We start from the raw sequence: 26155 nt of genomic DNA on the forward strand, positions 1-26155 counted from the left end.
GAACGCTGAGCTTAAGAACTATTTATATTGATTTGCATATTCAAAGAGGCGTAATTCTGGGAGGAGTTTGGGCAGGACAGCACACACGTGCACGAGCATTACTTTTCACGCTGACCAGGATTTAAGTGCGGAAGAACGTGGACGTTGGAGTACGCACAGATTCCTGCATCTGGATTTTTCTGTGCGTAAGCACATTTCGGCTTTTGTGCTTATGTCATGTTATAGTGAGAATTCTACGCACGGCGTTATGCATGAGGCCCCAGGTGTGTCTTGTGTAAGCATCAGGCCTGAGCGTTACCCAGGCAATGGTGTAGACGACTCTTCTCCTAACCTCATTATGGGGTCTCGTAAGAAACGCTTCTCATCAGCAGTGGTGACGAAGTGAATCTGTCTTCAGGTAGTGAAATTGAAACAGTCAGTGCAACCGAAAAGTAATTCTGGGAATCCGAAAGTGACACTTGTGTCACTCACACATGTGCAGTGTGTTGCTCATATTATTATTATTATGATTCATCATCATTATTATTTGTATCATTATACTTTCTACACTTTTGAATTTGTACGTTTAGTGTTTTGCACTCTTTACAGTAGAAGGATGAGATTTAATAAAAAGTTAATTTTTTACGCCAAAAATGCAATGCTTTTTACATGTTTTTTGACAAAAAAATTTAACTCTAAGGAGGTTAAATTAACAATTTTCTGTTCATTTTCATTAAAAATTACATAAATGAAAAAAAGAAAATATCAAATAAAACACACAACTTGCTTACTGAAAAAAAAGAGAAAATAATTAACCTACTTGTTGCAACAAGGAAGGCATGAATGGCATTTTGAACTGCACTTCACTGCTTTTTTGCATTAGCGGGTATATTATATACTTTGTCAGTTTGTCTTTTGGCATTGCATAGAATGCCTAGGAAATTTTTGAAATATTAATAGTTTCATACTTTGACGTTCAATTTTCGGCATTCTATATAATGCCTAGTCATTCTACACAATGCTTGCCTTTCATACATTGCCATATATATATATTGTTCAAATATGTAAATAAGTTAAATGTGTGAGCCTGTTAACAGTGGAATGACAACACAATTCTTTAATGTTCAATGCTCTGCCATTGGTACATGAATTTTTTTTAACATTATTTGCTTAAAATAAATCACTCACAGAATATCTTATAAAATGCAAACATCTACTGAATTGACATGAATGGGCAAAACATTTTTATAACACCAAAGCCACAAACAGATTCTGAAGTACAGTATATTTTCTTCAATTCTCTGAATGTGCATTACCAGCTAGGAAAAAAAAATCCCCAGAGACTTCACAGATAGCAACTCACCTTCAGCTCATCAGCATCATAAAAGTCGACACGCACAGCGGGCACCATCCAGGTGTGGAAAAGGGATGCAAGGATCTGCTGAGCGATGGAATCAGTGATGAAGTGGAAATGAAGGGGGTTCCGCCTATAAAACACAATCACAAAAAAAACTGCCATAAGAAGAGGATTTAGGACTTTCTCTGGCTTGCTTCATGCATTTTAAAATATGAAAGTAAAAAGTATTCTTATCAGTTAATTAAATCTGCACATTTTAAGTACAGAAGAAATATGCACTTTGGTAAAAAAAAGCAACAGTTCATTTATTTATTTACAGCTACTTAACTTACAAAACCCAATTACACAAACAATTATTTGCTGCTATGTACAGATCATTTACTTTTATAAAGTAACAAAACACAGAAGTACAACTAAAAAGAAAACTCAATGACTGCAGAGTTGGTGCTCGCCCTGGTGTGAAGGGGAATTTTAAAAACATCTCTTATAGACAGGCAGCTGCCATAAATTCAACAAAGGAGAAAAACTAAACCTGGGTCCATAACAGTGAGAAAAGTCAGTATAAAGCAATCTCTAGCAAAACATACTGCAGCAGTTTCTTAACATTTCCAAAATACAATTGCGACAAACCAAATAAACTTGAACTTCAAATTACGGATGGCATAAGAGAAGAGTGCATCAGCTAGGAAACTACCAACACTTAGAATAATACTACAGAGCTGAAAATAGGAGAGACCATAAAGATTAAATAACCATGTCAAGATGAAGAACCTTGTTGTTGAGACTATCTACAGTCCCAGGTCAGAAAACTTTGGGACAGTATGGAAAATACTTAGAATCTTACTGATTCTTAAATTTACTTTGATGCCATATATATATTGTGGTGGATGGCTGGCTTCATATTCCGGCCCTCACCCCCAGGCCGTCAGGAGGAGCTCTCCCGAGAGCATGGATATGTCTCGAGTTCCAGCAGGGCATCATGGACTCTGTAGTTTTTATACCCAGCCCTTGAATAATTCAGCGGTACAGGTAAGCCGTACCGTATATTGTAAGGGGACGCAGTACGATCTGGGCCCGTCGTTAAAAAGTAGCTGGTGCCAAGTCACTACAAACCCGACAAGGGATTATGGCAAAATAACCGAGTGGTCGGGGGGAGGAAAGAATGAGCTGGTGCAAACGTATGTTGCGGCCGCCCGGAGCGATTCGGACCTCAAGACCCCGACAGGTACCTTGAGCGGGTTGTCACTGGTAACCAGAGGGGCGGGGGAAGCGCCAATCGTACCGGTACAGCTGAATAGTGCTGTTGCCCGGAGCGATGCAGTGCTGATGAGGCCGCCTCTTAAAAAGCATAAGTCAACGGGCGTGCAGATAGCAAAGGGGTTCTCTTTTTTCCAGTAGAGAGTCCCCAGCTGTGCCCAAGCCCCAGAGTAAGCAGGAGATCCCCAAAGTAAAACGCGGGTCTCCTGACAAGATAAAGAAACAGGTGGTGAGCAGCGAGGCGACCGTAAAACCGCCACTGGCAGAGGAAAGGCTCGAATTAACAGAATTCCTGAGATGTTTCCGGTCTCGACGAGAAAGACAACCGGGAGGACAACGCCGGTGTTACAACTGTCATCAGTCGGGACACGTTTGGCGAGCTTGTCCTTAGAGGACAGGGGAATGGAGGGATAACCTAGGTTCTCTGGGGGACCTGGACCACACTGCCGAAGCCCGACTGACACGTCCTTCTGGAGGAGGACGGGGCTAAACACTCCGCCCCAGTGGTTGTCACTTGGGGGGGGTGGGATTGTGGTTCAATATTTATATTCCGGCCCTCACCCCCAGGCCACCAGGAGGAGCTCTCCCGACAGCATGGATGTGTCCCGAGTTCGAGCAGGGCATCATGGACCCTGTAGTTTTTATACCCAGCCCTGCTGGATACCTTGGGGACCACAAGGAGTCGTTGTAGGGAGGCTCATGGACTCGTATATGCCCTATAACCCGGAAGTACCTCATAATCCCATGACAGAAAGAAACGACGTGCTTCCGGGGTGAAGACAAGGACTATTTACCCTGACCCGGAAGGAATAAGGAATTGTGGACTGTTGGGCAGGAACACCTCTGGCTTAGGGAGTATAAAGGACTGTGGGATCTCCTAAACGGTGAGCTGAGCTGGGTGGTTGGAGGGCAATGCGTCTGGGAGTAGGAGGATTGGTTAATTTTTTTATTGGAGTATTGTATTTGGTTTATGATAGGTGTGGAGTGGAGGGTGGTTAGTGCACATTATTATAATAAAACGAATAATTTTAGCACTTTTACCTGGTGTCTGGCGTGGTACCTGAGAGTTCAAGGGAGTGATAGTGCCCCCTACTGTCACAATATGAACGCGCATTAAGGAGATGCGGTCGGATTAGCTGCAGTCTTGCTGCTGCTTCCGAGTTGCGTGTTCTGCTTGTCGCGCTGTGTGTCGATCATTTAAAAGCCTGTGCAGCAGCTGCCCTTTTGTCTCACTGCCTGGTCTCATGGTACGTTAAAGTGTCTATCGCTGGACTTTAAAAAAAATCACATATTGTCTCCTTCCAAGATTTTTTTTTTATAATAGAGATTTTATATATATATATATATATATATATAGTGGCAGATGACTGGGGGATTATGCCCAGCCAGGACACTTGGAAGAACCAGGAGAGGGGTTATACCTCTCCTGGGCCACGAGAGGGCAGCCTTCCTGGTCTGTATGGGGGCCACAGGAACCGAGCATGGAAGCTCAACCCTATTGAAAGAGAGCACCTAGAGCACATCTGTGTGATTATAAAAGAGACCGTCTCCCTCGAGCAGGAGAGCCAGTGTTGGGAGGAAGAAGGCATCACTCAGGAGGACTGGAGGAAAGGCGGCAGGAGAAGTCCAGAAGGGAGAGAAACAGACTCTGAAAGGTGTTTGATGCAAGGACACTGTGATGTTTGCTGGACTTTAAATAAAACGTTTGTGAATTCGGGACATCCTGTGTCTGCCTGTTTGTGTCTGGGCTGGTTTACCATAAAATAAATATATATATATATATATATATATATATATATATATATATATATATATATATATATATATATATATATATAATATCAAAATAAATATATAAATTAGGGCTTGCCACTGTGTACTAATACCTTCCCTCTTCATTCTTTTGCAGAATGGAAGACTGACAGTCATTCTTCTGCTGCCATAACTTCCGTTGTCCACCATCCTGAACCTGCCCCTTCCTGCCTGGATCCCATATGACCAGATGGTAGGCCATATTGAGTCAGTTCTACATCGAACTCCTGTCTGAAAAGATGTTATTGCTAACTTTGTAAAAAGATCATTTCTTTTTTGATTTATTTCATTATATGGGGCCGCGGGTGTGCCCCACACCTTTTTTGTGTCTCCTTTTCTTACAACTGATTACCAAGAAAGGTGCTGAATAAAAACAATATGCACAGTGAAGAGTGTGCATAAATGTTTATACTAAGAAATGAAACATACATAAAGACTGGGACAAACAAAGATTTTTAATAATAAGTTGGACACCTAATTTAGGATGGATATATGGGACTGTTCACACTCACAACCCAGAATCACACCTAGCAGGTTTAAAAATAAATGCATAGGTAGTCTAACTCAGGGTGTTGTGGGGCAAAGCATAAAGTGCCCATGGAGCTTCACACAAGCTCACTACTTGCACAAGTATAACATTACATAATCAGTCAACTTGACGGTATGTCTTGCAGAAATTAAAACTTACCTCTGCTTTTCAGCCACTTAAACTTTAATTAACACTTTTTTATTCAACCATCCATTTCCCAACCCGCTGAATCCGAACACAGGGTCATGGGGGCCTGCTGGAGCCAATCCCAGCCAACACAGGGCACAAGGCAGGAACCAATCCTGGGCAGGGTGCCAACCCACCGCAGGACACACACAAACACACCCACACACCAAGCACACACTAGGGCCAATTTAGAATCGCCAATCCACCTAACATGCATTTCTTTGGACTGTAGAAGGAAGCCGGAGCGCCTGGAGGAAACCCAAGCAGACACGGGGAGAACATGCAAACTCCACGCAGGGAGGACCCGGGAAGCGAACTCGGGTCTCCTAACTGCGAGGCAGCAGCGCTACCACTGCGCCACCGTGCTGCCCGACACTTTTTTATACCTATCACTAATACAAAGCAGTTAAGATTAATCTTGCACATTTTAATTACAAGAACACAATTATGGGAGCCTTGGAATAGTGCAGCTATTGCTTCTGTAATCCAAAAACTCATCAACAGAAATTTAAATTTTGATCCACACAGAATGATGCAACCTAATATAAATAAATTATAATACATTTAATTACGGCAATGGAAATTTCTTTGTCTTCAATGGCTCACCTAAATACCAAAATGAGGAAAAAAGCAACAAAAGAAAAAAGGAATGAGTGATGGGGTGAATGAGCCGTTAATTGAACTGTAGCTTTATCTCCGGGCTGGTTTACCATAAAATATATATATTAGTGTTTCCCCCATAATGCACCGTGTGATCTTTACATGGATAACTTAATGGGTTAAAAATGGATGGATGATAGATGCTACAAAAGATATCCTCTGTTCAAAGAATGCTATGAGCAAAAAAACAATACTGGAGGTCCAATGAGAACTCTGAAAGAAACTTGTTTTTTAGCTAATAGCTGTTCTATTCTATCTTTAAGGACTGTCTTTCTCTTTGTTATATTTCTGTCTTATGTACTGTAAGTGTGCATTACTTACTTTAGGTATACTATTTATGCATTATTTCTTCTTATCTATTTTTAGTTTGTTTTTCTCTGAATATAATTACTTCTTTGACAGCTTTTAAAGCACTTGAAGCTGCATAGTTTGTAGGAAAATATGCTATAGAAATAAATGTCGTTGTCCCAATGTCAGATTCTGATACATATTAGAGGCTGCCAAAGTCTTCACTTCTAGATCACTTCTCTCATTGAGGAATGTCAGCTCAAATTTGTAACTATTCAAATATAGCTTGAATACAGTAATCCCTCCTCGATCGCGGGGGTTGCGTTCCAGACCTTTCTTTGGACATTCTCTAGCACTGCTACTTCTTTTTTGTAATGTGGAGATCAAAACTGGACACAGTACCCCAGGTGATGCCTCACTAGTGTGTTATGAAACAGAAGCATAACATCTCTTGATATGTACTCCACACACCATGCTATTTTACTTAATATCTCATTAGCCTTCTTGATGTACATAGTTAGGAGTCCACTATAACTCCGAGATCTTTCTGTGAAAGTGGTACTTTCAAATTTCAAACCTCTCACTGTGTAACCAAATCTAATATTTCTACCTTCTCCTTCTTCAGCTAAAATGCTTGGTCAATTTTGAGCATGTCCTGTTTTACTTCACAAGACTGTTTTCTCAAAGGGGTTTATTTACAGTAACAATATTATAGCAAAAATACATGTGTTTGAGATGTGAGCATCCAACTGGATGACTTTACGTGTGGATTATACAACACAAATAAAGTGAGAGTTTTAAAAATGGATGTTTTGATACTACACCACAGATTCTATCAGAAACTTTAGAAGACTAGAACCACCAGCAAAGAATCAAATATGAAAAATATCATATTCGTGATCAGCAACTCAAAATAGCATAAACAGTGCTCCACATACTTATATTACTAATCTCTATTTTTCCTAAGTTTTGTGAAAAGAAGTAACTTTCAGCCCATGTGTCCAAACTAGGGGGTGAACTTTTGGGGCTGTTGGATGTTGCATGCACAATTTCATGTCCTTCTGACCATTTTTGCTGTTGGCTTACTCTTTATTATAAGGTTGTAAATTACTACACAAAATATGGTCCAAAAATGTCCCAAGGTTATGGTTTGGAATTCCAGGTCTAGAGGGTTACAAATAGATGGGAACCCCAAAAAGCTCAGCATCAAGCATAAATAGACATCAAGACGAACCTCCCCATCTCTATAAGGAAGAATCCAGACATCATCAGAAATCATCAACACATTAGCAAATTTTAAAGCCTCACGTATGTTGCTATTTTTAAATTGTAGCCAGTAACCTAAAAAATATATATTTGTCTTAGAAGGAGATATAATTACATGAAAATGTGGCACATTATTAATGTATTTCATTTGGAATTTAAAATTAACAAATAATGTTTCTCATAGAAAAAGCTGATAACTTCCTTTTAGGAGAGAACTGATTCATTTAACTTCCTATGAAATAACCCCGAAAATATTAATAAATAATAATTAATAAAATTATTATAGGAAAGAGAATCAGTAGAAAGGAGCATATTTTACACTAAAGATTTATAGCTGACATATAATTTATATACTTTTTTCACCTTTATACTTTGTTTCATCTTCTGATAATACAGAAATGCATTGTAGGTCACTAAGAGTGGGAACAACATAACATGTACTCGTACTTCCCTTAGATAAGCAGAAAGAACAAGCAGTAGAACACGAAATAATGACAGGAAGGGAAGCCCAGATAGCTCACTTGGTAGAATATGGGTCTCTTAACTTCACAGTGTTTCCCCTCCTAGATTTTGCTGAGGCAGGTGTTTTTTTTACCTTTTTTAACCTTTAAAACAAGGGCTATTTTGTGTGTGATTTTTTTACTATTATTACTATCTATACAGTTGTTCTCTTCTGACTTTTTATTTTATGAGAAACCTATTAGTGTTATTATTTTTATTGCTCTTCAGGGACATGGGTTTTTATTTGTGCCCTAAGGGATATGTAATCGTTGTGGGTGTGTGTGTATATTTTATATACATATACATATACTCACCTAAAGGATTATTAGGAACACCTGTTCAATTTCTCATTAATGCAATTATCTAATCAACCAATCACATGGCAGTTGCTTCAATGCATTTAGGGGTGTGGTCCTGGTCAAGACAATCTCTTGAACTCCAAACTAAATGTCAGAATGGGAAAGAAAGGTGATTTAAGCAATTTTGAGCGTGGCATGGTTGTTGGTGCCAGACGGGCCGGTCTGAGTATTTCACAATCTCCTCAGTTACTGGGATTTTCACGCACAACCATTTCTGGGGTTTACAAAGAATGGTGTGAAAAGGGAAAAACATCCAGTATGCGGCAGTCCTGTGGGCGAAAATGCCTTGTTGATGCTAGAGGTCAGAGGAGAATGGGCCGACTGATTCAAGCTGATAGAAGAGCAACTTTGACTGAAATAACCACTCGTTACAACCGAGGTATGCAGCAAAGCATTTGTAAAGCCACAACACGCACAACCTTGAGGCGGATGGGCTACAACAGCAGAAGACCCCATCGGGTACCACTCATCTCCACTACAAATAGGAAAAAGAGGCTACAATTTGCACGAGCTCACCAAAATTGGACAGTCGAAGACTGGAAAAATGTTGCCTGGTCTGATGAGTCTCGATTTCTGTTGAGACATTCAAATGGTAGAGTCAGAATTTGGCGTAAACAGAATGAGAACATGGATCCATCATGCCTTGTTACCACTGTGCAGGCTGGTGGTGGTGGTGTAATGGTGTGGGGGATGTTTTCTTGGCACACTTTAGGCCCCTTAGAGGCCAATTGGGCATCGTTTAAATGCCACAGGCTACCTGAACATTATTTCTGACCATGTCCATCCCTTCATGACCACTATGTACCCATCCTCTGATGGCTACTTCCAGAAGGATAATGCACCATGTCACAAAGCTCAAATCATTTCAAATTGGTTTCTTGAACATGACAATGAGTTCACTGTACTAAAATGGCCCCCACAGTCACCAGATCTCAACCCAATAGAGCATCTTTGGGATGTGGTGGAACGGGAGCTTCGTGCTCTGGATGTGCATCCCACAAATCTCCATCAACTGCAAGATGCTATCCTATAAATATGGGCCAGCATTTCTAAAGAATGCTTTCAGCACCTTGTTGAATCAATGCCACGTAGAATTAAGGCAGTTCTGAAGGCGAAAGGGGGTCAAACACCGTATTAGTATGGTGTTCCTAATAATCCTTTAGGTGAGTGTATAATAACACATGTTACTATAGGTCATGATTAGGTTTTGTGGGAAGTCATCTGGTAATTTCTATACCTTATACGCTATTTTTTTAGGTCCTTCTATCAATGGTGTTTTGAGAGCCATCATTGGCACCACTTCCTGCTAGGGATTTCGCTTCTAGGGATATGATCTGCAGATAATCACCGCAATGGGATAAAAGTCAGCTGAGGGTTCTTTTTCTTATTCAATCTGCAGATACAAATCATTCAAAAGAAATGTTTTATTATTGTGCTTCTCGTGCATTTTGTTTGGTTTGACCTATTTGCTGTTTTTTTCTAATTCGATTCTTGTAATTCATTAGGATTTGTTTGCTAGGTTTATTTTAATCTGTTTCTGGTTTCATTTTTAACGCACTTCTACCAGTTTAGCTCAGTAAATAAATCACTCGTCTGTTTTTCGTCAGGACGCTCTAGCTCTACATATTCATGCAATGAAGATCACTGTAAAAAGGTACTATATTAAATAAATGCTGTTTGTTTGCTACCATGTATACACAGGGTTCAAAACACAAAATATCTGTGATGTATTTTTGTTTTAGTAGCAGTTTTTTTATTATAACATTATGTTTTGAATCTTAATTTCAGTTCTAACTCATTTTTGAAAAAAAATTTTCCCTCCATCTTGTTTTTTATTGATTACGCAGCACTTTCTGGATGCATCAGATGACTGCAATCATCATGTTACTGATGACAATATAAATATGGTGGCATCGTCAGTATGAACTATCCCTTGGTGTATAAAAACTCTTTCATAAAGTTCTTTACAAGTACGCCCTAGTGCTAGGTTTGGTTTTGATGTAAATTTCAGTTTTTGACTTTCACTTCTTAGGTTTTTGGTTGTCAGTTTCTGATCTTTTGCCTGTCCTGACTTTATATTACTTGTTTTGCATGTCCCAGATTCTTTTGACCACTTACAATGATACCTGGCATGCCATACCTTAACAATACCTTTGAGAAAAAACTTGATTTCTTTTACCATTAATATTATATAACTGCAACCCTCTTTCCACCACTGTAGCTACAGGCATAAGGCAGAAAGGGATACCAGCTCATTCCACACACTTATTTGTAACAGGCTAATCTGAACACAGGCTGTGGAGCTGTAGTGTTAACCACTGTGCCACTATGTAGTCCATGACAGAACTGATCGCGCCTTAAATAAGACCCAAGCAGCAAGTTCATATGATGAGGGTTACCTCAACCTGCAATAAAACAGAAATCCACATGGGATATTAAAAATTAGCAACAGTGGTTTGCTTTTCTGGTGGAACAGTAAAAATTCCCACAAGAAAAAATAAAAATGGCTAAATGACAAAAATTTACTTCCCCATTAGCTGTCAAATCACATCTTCCACAACCAGTTATTTCAAAAATAGATGTACAAAGTGGGTAGCGGTGGGGATCCAACTCTTAATGTGCTAAGAAACCAATTTAAACACAAAACTGAACAACTCAGCATATAATTAATACCTTCCACAGTTTAATAAACTTAATTATATGCCATGTATAAAATGATTAAGTGAGTGCCAGTCTTCAGTTTTCTGAAGCTCAGCGTATGCGATTTTAACATGGTGAACACACACCACAGAAACAGTTTTCATGGATCACAGAATCACTGATGAACACAAGTGAATTTACCAGGAAGGTTTCCATATTGAAAATTAACCCGCTCAAGTAAAGCTGCATTATGATTTGAGTGTTAAATGAATTTATAAAACATGAAAAAGTGTAGGAACAAAAAGTTAATCAGCAAGATAATAAGAAAATAATATTCTTTAATCATAATATTTCTAAATGATAATTAAAGCATGATTAATTACATGATTTTGAGCAATATGGCAAAAATCTATTTTTGTAACTCCCACTTTTCTGTTATCTAATGTCATGTCATGTATGATAGGGTGTATAGCTGACAAAAGGCTGTTAGTAGCAAAGGCACCGGCAAAAAGTGGTCTCTCGAAGTGTTCAGGGCGCTGTTGTTCGTTATGGGAGCCATATGCCTTATGGCACTATAAGCTTTTACAGAGTTCTGCCATTGGTCCTAAAAGTGCTCTATTTGACTTTAGCCTGAATTTAAGGACTCTGAGATAGAGGTACCAATGACTCTAGTCAGGAAGAGAGTTTGAGGCAATGGCTTAAGAAAAGGGCAGACCGCAGTCAAAAGTATGAAAGACAAACACGTGGACAAGAAGAAAGTTTTTTGGTAGTTCTGAGGTTGAAAGCTACCCACCAGTTGGAAGAAAAAAAAATGTATATTGAGAGGCTCATAGTGGCAGAAGGATTTATAAGACAAAACTTCAGTTTTCTAACGTTATCTTGAGTACAGAAGGCAACTAAGAGAGCACCTTTTTTGGTACACTTGGTAGAGTTGAACCATAAGGTGAGATCTGTCACATGCCTAATGATATCCAGATGACTTTATACTATATTATTAGCAAATCTATACTAAGATTCATGCAGCACATACCATGAAACTGTTGGAACAAAACAAAAAAGAAAGGCAATTTCTCACTTAAACCTCGTTATATCTCGATGGTTCCTTTCCAGAGAAGCAATTTTGTAAACCTTTTGCAAACTGACTTCAACAATAACTAAGGACACAATTCCAGTACTTTTTACCTGGATGTTCCTAAAAAAAGCCCTAAAGGATGAAGAAAATAATGCTAGACACAGGAACTAAAATGGGTGCTAATAGTTTATTCATACATATAATGACTTTCTGTCCCCACAAAGGAAGACTTAATTTGCACACGTTTTTATCACCTTAAATCTGTTTGACACTATTGCTTAGAGTTTGGACACGCACATTATTTCACTGTAGTCTCCTTATATATCTCCCTATTATAATAAAAAAAAATACTGGGACGAGAAATGACTTTTTCAGAGAGACACTTTCATGCCCCGCAAGACGAGACTTTGTGCCAAGAGATTTAACCATGCCTGGGGCTGGAAATGAAAGACAAAGAGTAGATGACAAAGTAGAACGTCATAAAGAATTCAAAACCACTTGCGCGATACACAAGCAAAGCAGGTTAGAGATAATGAAAGTACTAAAATTCAAAATTCTCAAAAAAATGATAGTAAAGATCACATTAGCTCAAGCAAACGGAAATTATTACTCGGTGAAATAACAGAACAGCAAAAAGAGATTGAATATATTTTTTGGATTTAAACTTTAAATTGGAGACTTGTAAATCGTCTAATTCATGTTGCCATCAGGGAAAGTAGTGTTTCTCCCCAATGAAGAGGCGTGTCTGTGAGAATTAAAAGATTTGTTGTTTGGTGAAAATGAAATCTACATACGCTGTCACGCTTGGGTCATAGTGTTGCACATATACAACAGAGATTTTAGAGGCTGAAATTTTATTCAGCACTTCAAACAAACATAAGTCTCTTTCAGGAGTGAATTGAGTTCCATGTGTAGTCGGAGGGGACAGCTCCATCTCTCAATTAAAAGAATAGAAAATCTTCCTCTTCATCGGTGCGTGCCTCGGGAGCAGGACCCCCAACAGGAGCAGAGGATGTCTGGGGGAGTAGAGAGACAAGGCGGTAAGGCAAAAGGACAGCTGCTGTACAGGCTTTTAAATGTTTGAAGCACCGCGTGAGATGCAGATCACACATCACTGCAGCAGCAGCAAGCAAGCTGTTGATCAAGCAAAGAGGTGGTAAAAAAAAAAAAAGTATTTGTTTCCCATTGTATCACCATTTAAGAGAGGGTTTTGGATGAGTGACCGCGATTCCTTGGAGATCGTTCAGTGCCCCTCTTCACAACGTGAGCAGCAGAGATGTGAAGTGGCTGGCATGTAGCGCAGGCCTGGGGGGTTGGTGAGTGAAGCGAGCAGGGGGCAAATGCACCTAGTCTTACTAAAGGACAAACTGCCTACAAAAAGACTAATGACACTTGAATGGCCAAATATCAAATCAACCAATAAAACACCTTAGTGGTAGGTGAAATCTCACTTTTTAAGTGTACTGATAATTCAGCAAAAATTATATCAATAATGCCACTTTTCCAACGGCCAGTAAGAACTACTTGAAGCACACAATCTTCTCAATTAAATTTTTTTTTCTAAATGCTTTTGTAAGCAATCAAGAACATTCACAGGTCAGTTGCTTCTTGCTGTGTGTGTGGAACCTGAACCAACCTGGACATGTCTCATTGTGGCCACATTGGTGCTACAGTCACAGATTACTTTTAGTCCGTGTCATCATGTAAAGGTCAAGCTTGTTCTCAAAGCCCTATTATTTTATGGAGAGTGTATTAAGAGTCAGGATTTTTTCAATTTGTACAATAGTTGCTTTTTATTCAAAATGGAGAAATATGTGTAGTAGACAGCAATCAAATGCTGCAAACACATACTGTTCATCAGACAGACAGGACAGAGGAGCTTCCCAGAGGGAAATTTCATGGAAATGTCCTTCAAACTAGGAGCTACCAGTGAGATCATTCAAACAGAACAATGCTATCAAAAGTGGCCAAGCTGTGACACACCTTTTACCTCATGTAATAATATTAAATAAATAAAATTTGGCTAAAACTGGCATTTGTGTGGCCATTCAAGGAGATTTGATGCATACTTGAAACCTTTAGCATTCTTTTTATTTTCACAAAGCAATGAAAGCTTACCTTTACATATCTCTTGTGTGGGCCCAGCAACAAAACAACAGCAACCTTTTTTCTGCCAGAACATTGACTGCAGATTCAAGTGATCACAACAAACTAGGAGAATGAGACATCATAAGTGGGAACTCCAAAAACAGCCATAGCACCAGAATGTACCACATGTATGAAACACCTACTGAAAATGTTCAATATGACTTGAAAACTTTGATCTCTAACAAATTACATGTATACTGGCAGAAAGAGGCAAATCCTCAAGCATAGAGATTAAAAAAAAAAATCCAGTAATTTCCTTCATATTTATTATCTGGGTTAAATACATAAATATATATAGTACTATGGTTTAATGAACTCAACCAAGTAAAATTAGACCATTAGCCTGCTTTTGCTTTCTGCTATAGAAGCAAAAATGCCACTAATAAACATTTCTGGCTGCTAAGACAGTATCTGTAGTATTGAAATAACGTTTCCATTTTGCTTTAACCAGATAATCTTACATAATTTTATTTCTTCGTTACAGTATTTGGGCTTTATTAATTTTACTTCAGTTCAATACTGTAAACAGATGCCAGCTTTTTTATTTTAGACAACAGTGTTCTTACCTGTTACTTATTCCTTAAACAAAAAAAAAAAAAAAAAAAGAACTTTCACTAGTTTTTCCAGATTTTTTTTTTACCACACCTAAACATTTATTCTAGGAGACAGCTCCTTAATAGCTGTAAAAATGGAGCTACAAACCATTTAAAGAATGCTGTTTGGTAATAAGGTAAGGTCACTTTGCTTAGGCACGCAATCAAATTTAAATCATGCATTTAAAATCTTTACCAGAGAGCTGTTCTACCAATTATTATCATATGGCTTAAATATAATCAGACACCAATATTGTCAATTTTAATCTATACTTTTGATGGAAAAATATTTGAATTAGTTTGCCATGAAGAAATACTTTCATACTTTTGTACTATTGTATATTATAAAATATTTCACAGCCACACTATACTATGTACTAGACACAATCAGTTACAACACCATATAATAACCATTCTGGGGGTCTCAAGACAATGTTTTTTTTTTTTTTTGCATCAAGATACTGTTTTTGTGAGCCTTTTGCCAGTTTCCGGTTCATAACACACCTCTGGCAGCTATAAGGCAGTATGATAATCTTTATTAATTTTGCAATGTAAAACATCATTGAAAACTACAAATATATGAATTAAATACCTATAGGCAGTGTTATCAGGGGCACCCTAAAGGACATATTGCAATCCTAAGAAACTATTCTCCTATCACAAATTTCCATATAAGTTCTCCTGAAGGTTGCGCCTGCTTCATCCTCCTCTCACTGCCGGAGGCATTTAAGATTATCAGCTGTATACTAAACAAGCAGCTTGTAAAATGATTTTTCACACTGCAAAAATTACTTAGCGCAGTGGCATAATTTTTAGTTGCCTCAAAACACTACCATCCCGGGTCCAAGTTCCAGTCGGAGTACTGCATATGGGCAGTTTTCTCTGGGTAATCTGATATCCTCCACATCCCAAGGACAAGTACATTACAATAAACTGACTGGAGATTCTAAATTGGCCCTATACAAGCAATTCTACATGCCCCATGCAAAAGTAGCTACTGCCTTATCTTCAACACTGCCAGGGTAGGATAACAGCTCCTTTATAAAAATAAGAGAAATGTAAAAAAAAAAGAAAATGAATGATTTATAGAAATAAATACTGTCATACTGTGCAGAATAATGCCCAGATTATTTTAAAAATACTTAATGATGAAAATATGTGAAAAAAATTGTACGATCAAAGGTGCACAATTCTTATTAAGTAATTTAGAAATACATGCGTGTATTGTATCATATACCTTTGGAGGATTAACTTGTAGACATGCAAGTACACATAGATACAGTACATTGACTTTTGATTATTCAACTAAGGAGATCTTGCACTGTTGCCAAAATATACTTATGTGTAAGGTCTCTGAGCTTATACCTCATGAAAAGCACTACATAAGGATGAGCTGAATTAAACGCAGAAGCATATAAGCAGCCTGTCATGGGACATAACTCGTTTCATTCACCCACTAAGTGTGCCTTCATGTCTACACCAAAACTCTTTACAAACAGAAATAAGCTTGTGCTCAAACACTGATAAGCAAGGCACTCTGTCTGAAGGTATTGTGCTGACAGGCAGTGTTCAAGGTATGTAAAATTAACAAGCAGCATGGAAAATCACAAGTTAAGAGCAATTTAGGAGTGGGTGTAAATTAGAAAAATGAACCGCATATAATTAAATCAAATCAGTACACTGTATTTTTCTTCATGGTTTTAAAATTATAATAACAACCTGCTGCATGGTCATTGACTGTATACTAAAAGTAAAATTTCATTTGTATTTCATCTTCTATTTATCCTCAATAAAAAAACAAAACAATGGGGTTTTTGGTTTGATCTATACTGAAGAAAGTACTTATAGATTTTGTCAGTTTCTTAATTTAAACGTGATGCCATTGAAGCGTAATATGCTCACAAAGCAGAACAAAAACATACTGAAAAAGCATACAATTATCTCATGCATCAACTAAATATTTTGCATTGCCATTCCGTGTCATCATGAGGACACATATACAAAAACTTCATATTAAAACATACATACAATGCTGTTTGTCCTTGAATGTCATTATTTTCTGCAGTGCCTGAGCTTCCTCTAAAGACACTGTGATGTGCTGAAAGCACAAGATCGAGTAGAGAGTAGCAAAGCAGGCCGTGATTAGCAGTAATACTTGCCAACTACAGACGTCAAAGTCATCCTGGCCTGGGCAACTATTAATGTGGAGTTTGGGCATCCCCCTGTGTCTCCTTACTACTTCAAAATTTGGCTAGAAATAGGATTAAACATGCCAGTCTTCTCTACTAAAGACTGCGTTTAGACAGCTGTTTAGGAGAAAAACAAAAATCACATTTTCATTTATTTATTGCTTTAAAATTAAGTAGTCTATATTTTTTCCTAAAAGTACATTACAGTGTCATAGGCAGAAATATTTTTCTTTATGGTAACCCAAAAATGACAGAAAAATAGAAAAAGATACAAACATGAAAAAAATGTTCGAAAAACATCATTAGATGTTTAATTCTCTGCAATGTTTCTTTAAAATTGTTAAATGTTTACTTTTAGATAAAAGATTATTAGTTTGGATTGTGCTTTGAGTTGCTCCGTTGGATTATTCTTCCTAAATATAATAAAAGCATGTGCTTTTGTAGTGTCTTGGGCACCTTGGTATGTACAGTATTTTGGTTTCAGGGTGGATTCAAGGAATTACCTAGTATTCAAAATATAAATGAAAAATTAACATAACCTGCTGCCCCTTTCTTTTGCAATATTTCGAGTAGAAGTTCCATGTATGTAGTTCACACTATAGAGAGCCTACCAAGCACTTTGAAGATAGAAAAAAATACTGTGAAATTGTACACAAAAGTATTATTTTAAAAATAAATTCTAAGTTACACAGCATTATTACATTATTTGATCTTGTTTGAATATCCCTCTGTAGCCCTGTGTTAAACTGAAGTTCTATACAGGACTGTACCTAGTGCTGCTGGGGCAGGCTCTGGCCCATCATGACCCTAAATTGAACAGAGTGGGTGTGAGAGTGCCATAGTATGGCATGAACCTATAAATTGTGAGTGTACACTGCAATGAACTAATGCCCTGTCTAGAGCCGTTTCCTGCCCTGAAGTGTGTATTGTTAGGATAGGTTTCACAAAACACCCAAAATTGACACCAAGAATTGATTTAACAGGCTTGAGAATATTATGATATTTTATGCATTGTCCAGGGAGTTGTATGGCGGAGCAGTGATTAGCACAGTATTGTGTTTCAGCCAGGATGTTGCCAGCATGTAATCTGCATGCTCTACTCATTTCTGCATGTGGTTTCTTTCCTGCAAGTAAGCCGGTATGCAGGACCATCTTAAAGAAAAGACACAAAGGGCACTGGGCCCCAGGAGCATAGGAGCCCATGATTTTTCTAATGCCTGTGTATGTTTCTGTTTTGCTATCAAAACGGGGGCCACCGCGCACTACTTTGCCCAGGGGCCTATGATGCTATTAAGACGGCACTGCTAGTATGCCTCTGTCACCCCAAAGAACATTACATTAAATGAGAACTTAAAATGACCTAGTATGATTGAGTGTAGTTATGCAACCTGTGGTGGACCATAACTGCCAAGAAAGGCAATAGCCTTCTAAAATCAAGAACTGGACAAGCAGGCTAGAAAATGCATGAATATGATTAACCACAGCATAAAGCTTCAAAGAACCACTGCATTGAAATCTCTCTATTATATAAAAAAATCCTTCAACGCAACTTTCTGGAGATGAGACTTTTTCCTTGAGATTTTTTCAAGACATGCCCTCAAATCAAATATTTTCAAACCAGACCACGGTCTTCTCAACTGTCATTCGTGTGAACGCTTTTGAAAGACACATTTCCTCTGCTCTCAGCTCTTATACATTTTAAAGTTTTCCTCACTTTAAGTTCACAATTAAAGAAGACATATTATGTCCAAATCTTATTGAAGAATTATCGACATAAAAAATGAGTATACACACACCGAAAAACGAAAAAGTCAAAATTAATTAATGCCAAAAATGTTGATCAGTTATACATCCAATTGGTTAAATGCGTCCAAAAACGTTGAAAGGTTATACGGCAAAATGGTTAAATGCATATCAATAGACTACGCTGAAACAGTTGGTGGTGATTGTTTGGAAGATGAAAAAAACAACTTACAATATCCCAAACAATATCTACAACCATTAACAAGATCCAGTCTTACAATGCACAAATTACTGTAGAAAGAAGAATGTATCCAAGAAAGGTAATGTAGTAAATCTTCCGCTGATAACATTAGGCAATAAAGGAGACCTTGATATGCCATTCGTATTAAAACGTTAACAGTTTCCGGTTAGAATATCTTTTGCAAAGACAATTAACAAATCTCAGAACCAAACATTCAAAAAAGTCATTTTATTTAATAGAGAGAAAGAAACGAAATTCAATCACGGGCAGTTATACGTTCCGTTGATGAATATGTAACAATTCCCATGAAAATAAAAATCTGTTTAAATTGTACATCCACATCCCCATACGCGAGCGGCAGAACCGCAAAGAGGCTAGCATGTAGCGCAGGCCGGGGTGTTGGCGAGAGAAGCCCCCTAGTATTAAGTAATAATTACCTGTAAAGAAATATCCAAAGGAATCTAGTGAGTTTCCTCAGTATCAAACAAACACTGTGTACACTCTAATGCGTACAAACTAATACATGTCCTACATACAGCAGCTTACGCTATCTATAAAGCAAAATCATACCCCCGAATTCAAATGTTGATTGCATTGCAGCTACTTAGACAGAAGAGGTGTGGCAGAAAAGTAATGAGACTGGCTAAACTGCAAGCGATCTGGCAACACTGCGCTGTTGTCCTTGATAAAGCACGTGTATCAGTACCCTCCAATAGCTCAGTGCGAGTTTCAACTCCTTCCGTTAACTACGTGATTTTTGTGACTGCTATTAACGAAGTTGTGTTTTTGGTTGTGCGTCACGCAAAATGGAACAGCGGAATTTGGAGCAACGTTGTGCCATTAAACGGCAAGTGTGACGTTTGAAAAGTTAAAAACAGGCCTATGGGGAACATTCTTTATCCAGGGCTCAAGTTTTTCGCTGGCACAAATCATTTTTGGAAGGCAGAAAACACGTTGAAGATGAACACCGTTCAGGGAGGACTTCAACTTCGAAAACCAATGAAAACATCGAACGTGTGAACACTCTTGTGAGATCAGACCGTCGTTTAACATTAAGAATGTTGAGTGGACAATTAAATTTGAACAGATTTACCGTTCATCAAATTTTGACTGAATATTTGCACATACACGAAAGGTCTGTGCCAAAATGGTGCCGAAAAACTGCCCTCTCCATAACAGAATTTTTGACCTCAAAAGGCATTCCTGTGGTTCCCCAGCCCCCTTATTCACCTGACCTCAGTCCGTGTGACTTTTTCCTAAACTGAAAAATGTCCTCAAAGGACGTCATTTGGACTTTAGAAAACATCCAAAAGAGTGTAACAGACATGCTGAAGACCATACCGGTTGAAGACTTCCAGCGCTGCTACCAACAGTGGGAACAACGTCTCCATCGGTGTGTAGCTGCCCAAGGGAACTACTTTGAAGGGGATAAAATTGATGTTTGAAAAAATAAAAACTTTGGTAAATAAAAAATCAGTCTCATTACTTTTCTGCCACACCTCGAAAAGAAATGCAAGCAGAGGATTTGTGGATCTGTCAAAATGACAATATGGAAACAATGAAAATTTGAGGATGGAAGCTAGGCATTCCATGACTAACTGAAAGACATACACCATGAGAAGGCTACTCTCTTTAGACTCACATTATGTCAAAAAAAACAAAAAAAAACATGATTCTACTGGTCTGCTAGTTAGCTGAAGTGCAACCAATAACCTGAGCATCAACGTACACCAGGGAAATTATTTCTGTTTATTCAATGCTATTTTTAGAAATATTCAGTTGAATAGGTAGGCAACAAAACAGTAGGCTGAATGAGATACTCAAACCATCTGTTTATTTAGTCATCTTGCCAGTCCTCTAGGACAAACATATTAAACAGACATTGCACACCACCATATTATGTCTATATATGAATATGTGCAAACATTGTGAGAACTAACTGTAGCATAGGTTGGTACAAAATTCTGTTACTTACTTGACTGTAAATATTGATATCTGTCATTTTTAGTTAATATGAAACTGCTTTAATTTGTCATACTTTATTTTTGAAAGTCGTATTCATTTTAGTTATTAATCAGCCATTTTTTATGAGGCTTATGTTAAAAGTAATAAACCTTAACATGTTTGTAACCACCATAAATGATTACCAAAGATAAATATGAGAATACTTTAAAATTCCTCTCAGAAAACATGCATTTTCTTTAGGAAACTTCACATTGCACTTTCATTGTTAAAATCAGAACCACAGTTTGAAAGCAGATATAAACTGAATCACCTCACAAGATAAACTGAAGAAAAAAAAACAAAAACACATTATACTGGGGTGTCTTTGAGGATTCTATATCAGCCTCGGCATCACCATTCTTGGAATGGACACTGCTTGGGGCTGGCAGGTCATCCTTGTGCCTAGTGGGTTATCCATGCTGGGAATTCTATTTTCTTCTCACATCTTAAAGACTTAAAGGTGACCAATTAATGATATAAATGTATTTATTAGTAAGAAGGTGGTTTGCATCAGCATACAGGAGACCTATGCAAGTTTGGATACTGAATTGTGCTACTTTTACAATAAAATTCAGCAATTTAAACCCATATAAACAAAAATCACAATCCGATTTTTTTTCTGTCATTCTCTTCATATACACACAGATTTTCCTCCCAAATCCAAAATAATGCAGCCTCAACTAGCTGCTTACTTTAAATAGGCAAAGTGTGATTGTGGATGTGTATGACAGACTAGAAACCCATGCAGGTTTGGTTCCTGGCCCACCCTTATTGATTCTGGGACAGGCTCCAGCTCAAAATGGGCATGTCAGAAAAGAGCTATGGTGACCTGCAGACTATGGAAAGGGAATCACTGGATGAGATGATATATTTGTCTTAAAATATATATATTCTATTGTAAATCAGATGGGTCTAACATTCTCAGACCAGCTAAATGCAAATCAGGGTTGCTGAGGGCCCAGGATTATCATGGCAGCACTAGGCAGAAGGGACTAAAAAAACGTGGATAGGCCACTAGTCTCTTGCAGGGTCTGTTCACATATACATCCACACTCATGCTCAGGCATATTTGAAATTGTCTAACCTACAGAACTTTAAGAAGAATTTGCTAACTCCACATGAACAACATACGGTTGTGGGAATCTAACCCAGAATGCTGAATCCATGAGGTGGCTGCACTATTCACTACACCACCATGTTGCTCATTAACAAACATTCTAGGTGTTTCACAGAAATACTTTCTTTAATACCTTGAAATTCATGGTTTTGAAAAGAACATTAATCCTTTGGAACTGTTGTAAACGATAAAGCAAGTACACACTATCTCCCGGGTGACACAATGGTAGCGCTGCTGCCTTGCAGTAAGGAGACCTGGGTTCGCTTCCCAGGTCCTCCCTGTGTGGAGTTTGCATGTTCTCCCCGTGTCTGCGTGGGTTTCCTCCCACAGTCCAAAGACATGCAGGTTAGGTGCATTGGTGATCCTAAATTGTCCCTAGTGTGTGCCCTGTGGTGGGCTGGCGCCCTGCCTGGGGTTTGTTCCTGCCTTGCACCCTGCGTTGGTTGGAATTGGCTCCAGCAGACCCCCATGACCCTGTGTTAGAAAATGACTGACTGACACTATCTCCCAGTTTGTTTTTTCAACTTTTTGAAACTTTCAAAGTTGGCAAAATAAAATCTCAAATTAAAAATTACAGCAAGCATTTTATGTACCATAAAATTGAAATCCCTTGCTACCTAGTAGCATAAGATTAATAATTAAAAGGTACTGTACTATGATTTTGCTATGTAGGCGATCGTGATAACTGGCAAAGTTGCAGCACAAAATGTTTAATTTTGCAGTTTTGTCATTTAATTTAATACATTTGTACCTTGTTAATGTATTACTTTACAAATTTTTCAAATTTGGATTTGTGAAATGCTGTATATGGTTATCAAACATATTAATTATATATTCACAATTAGAATTCTTAATGTCAATCCAGGTATATACCAAGTTAAACTTTAATATATACAGTCAACCTGAAGAAGATTGAGTCAATTTTTAAATATATATAGTCAAAAGGGTCTTTGTTATACTGAATACAAGAGGTGAGAAAAAAGATTATCTTGAAGTTTGCAATATTAGAGTGAAGTAAAGTTTAATGAAACATGTACAGTATATGATTTTATTGTCATGTTAAAATCAAGTACTTCATTACACTAGGATTCTGTTTCCAACTCCAGCTGAGAAAAGTGCTTCAAGGCTGATTTGTACTGAACTTTACAACAGTCAAACTGATGTAATCTAAGAGAAAACAGAGAAGCAAAGAATCTCAGCTGAAACTGCTACTCACATTCAGCTACAGTTTTCACAAACTCTTCCAGACGCTTTGTTTTCTCCCCTTTCGTTTGGTGAAAGTTCCCCTTTGCCTGAGGTGTAATGAAGTTCCACAAGCCAAATAAATTAAGTCTAACATATACATTATATACATACGTGCGAACACACACATACATCCAAACAAGCACACATATAAACACAGTTATCATTATTGCTGGTCTCATTGACTTGTGGAATTGGACAGGTTATCTCTTTCTGTAAGAAATGAATTATGGATATTTTATCTGCCCAGCAGAGCACTGGAAAAGTTTACAGATAATAAAAAAAGAGCCTAGAATCATTCTTGACTTATGTGATTAGAATTACAATGAACCACTACAGACCAGAAGAAAACACTGATAACAGTTGTAGCAGAACACATAAAAAATATATTAACAACTACAACAATAAAATTTATTTTCTATTTTTTTTGATAACTTATTTGTATTTTCATATTCCCTGATAAATTTGCATGATGAAATGACTGTAACTATCGCTGCCCTGTATGAGATCCTAATTAGTTTGGTCCCTAAACACACTTAAAAGTTTTTAGTAGAACTTTGCATTTTGCTATTAAATACTACTGATGTTTACTGTCTCTGCTATAATTTGTTAACTACTGACGGATTTAATGTTGCAGACAATCTCCACATTAGATACACATCCATTATCAATTAATTAAATTCAGTATTTCATTAAATTTTAGAAAAGCATAAGATTAGCTTCATATACAAGTAGCATTATAAACTGCTGTATAATAACAGTATTAAAAACAATCCCATAGCCTGATGGTGACATTGGACAAAAAAACGGCAAATGAGTTTGATTTACTTACAGATGACTAGCCTCTGATACCTTCAGAAATACACTTAGAATCTTCTTCAGTATTTTTCCCTTCATATAACATGGGGCACTTCAGCCATTTGTGACAGAGATGGTGGTGACTGGAAGGCACAGTGTGCCTCTGAAAGCTGGGCAACGTGTACTACAGACACAAGTTAAACAAAACTGTTGTCTTTTATATGTGCTCATTGATGTGAAAAGCAGTATTCAAACATAACTTCAATTTAGACATAAGGTGTTTAATTATTCTAGGCTAAAACCATTCACTGTAAAAGGCATACAATTTATACTATCTTTGAGAAAAATTACAAGAACTGACAAAGACAGTAAAAAAGAAAAAAAGAATTGACTGCATTTGTTGCAACAAGAACTCTCAGATTGTTTCACAAAGTAATGTTCAAGTATACATTAAAGTGTTGCTTGTGAAATCCTCAGTTACATACAAAGAGGCTGGGAGTGTGTGCCGATAGTGCGTTGTCGCACACACTACATCCCAAACCACTGCAGCACCACACTGGAACAGTGCAAGTTTTTTTTATGTTGGCTAGATTGCCATTCCTGTCACCAACTGCCAAGTTTTCCCTGTAAGTTGGAGAACTTGCTTGCAGGGTTGGATGCAGATTAACGTCATACCCAGGACAAAGCAATTGCAGGTTAAGGCCTTGCTCAAGTGTCCAACAGAGTAGAGTCACTGCTGGTGCTTACATATAAAGGAGATATCAAAAAGCAATCTTTGCAAATGTGAAGCATTTCAAGACCAAATCTCCTCCAGAGAAGGTCACAGAAATTTATATAATAACAAGTTATAGATAATGATACATCCTGAATTAGAAAGTATATGCGTACTCTTTAAGCCTATATATGAGACTGGGATGGTTACCCTCCTGGCTTGCATAGTTTTCTTGAAGTGACTGCATGGTGTTTTCAACATAACTTGAAAAGCAGCAATTCCCCTACCTCCAGCTCCCCAATTTTCCACCAAATGTAGTAGAAAACAATGCTTTTAGATTAGGTGGAGTCTGTCCTGCTCAGAACAGGCGTTCTCTCCAGGTTAGGTCTTTGTCTTAGGTCTATTTTCCCAATTGTTTCATGTCCAATGCAACTGGTCATCCAACCATGAGAAAATGAGTATGGAAAATGGATGGAAAAGGCTTTTTTTCAAAGATAGACAGACAGAGTGACTGACACACAGAAATTGCTTGTTACACTTGCTACTATCCTCACAGAAGCAAAAGGGATAATGACAATGAACTAAAATAAGAGAAGAATATGATCATTTATAATAATTTATAATTTACAAAATGTACCTTTGTAAAAGATTTTCTGACTGAATTTTAGATTCTTAAAATGATATATTCACATATCCAGGAAAGCCTGCATATCTGATTTAATTTGGAAATCTGTAGTTAATCTCTAATGTGTAGATGCTATCGATTTGAAAGTAGTATACATAAGCCAGTATCTATACCACCAGGCAAGAGGAAAAGAGGAAGGCCAAAGAGGAGGTTTATAGTTTTGGTGAGGGAGGACATGAAGGCAGTCGGTGTGGCAGAAAATGATGCAAAAGACAGGGATAGATGGAGATGGATGATCTACTGTGATGACACCTAAATGGAAGCAGCCGAAAGAGGAGGAGGAAGATACATAAACCAGTATTTACACATAGACTGTTTATAGTGTTTATTTTACAGATAATGTTAATGACTTTTGCCCTGAAATACTTTTAGAAAATGTTGCTACCAGTCAGAGTCTGAGGGAGCCAGGCAATACAGTACTAACACAATCTTATGAGCAAATTGACATAGGGAATCAAGAATTAAATTTAGATTTTTTGTGTTTTTGATTTAAAAAACATTCCAGGAAACTTTCAAACAACAATCAACATATTATGCATATTTATAGCAAGCAATTATAACAATGAAGTATTTAACTATATATTGTTGAAGTTTCCCAAAGGAATGACATATTGAAAAGATCTTGAAAGTCTATTAAGGGAAAGAACATAAGAAATTTCCAGATAAAGATTCTATGTTAGTTATGAAACAAACTATACTGAAATAACCATAGCATTCGGACTGAATTATTTACTAGGGTTTAGCCATTCAGAGTTACATTTCTTCTGGCAATTTAAA

General features: G+C 37.6%; 1 protein-coding gene across 1 annotated transcript in view; it reads right to left on the reverse strand.

Annotated features, from left to right (window-relative positions):
• large1 (LARGE xylosyl- and glucuronyltransferase 1) overlaps window positions 1-26155 on the reverse strand; it is a 481706-nt gene that overhangs the window by 180172 nt on the left and 275379 nt on the right. The window contains exon 5 of the mRNA XM_039769462.1: window positions 1343-1466. Within this exon, the coding sequence (XP_039625396.1) occupies window positions 1343-1466 (124 nt within the window). The remainder of the gene's footprint in view (window positions 1-1342; window positions 1467-26155) is intronic.

This window comes from Polypterus senegalus, chromosome 11 (assembly GCF_016835505.1).
Source record: "Polypterus senegalus isolate Bchr_013 chromosome 11, ASM1683550v1, whole genome shotgun sequence".
Classification (NCBI taxonomy): domain Eukaryota; kingdom Metazoa; phylum Chordata; class Cladistia; order Polypteriformes; family Polypteridae; genus Polypterus; species Polypterus senegalus.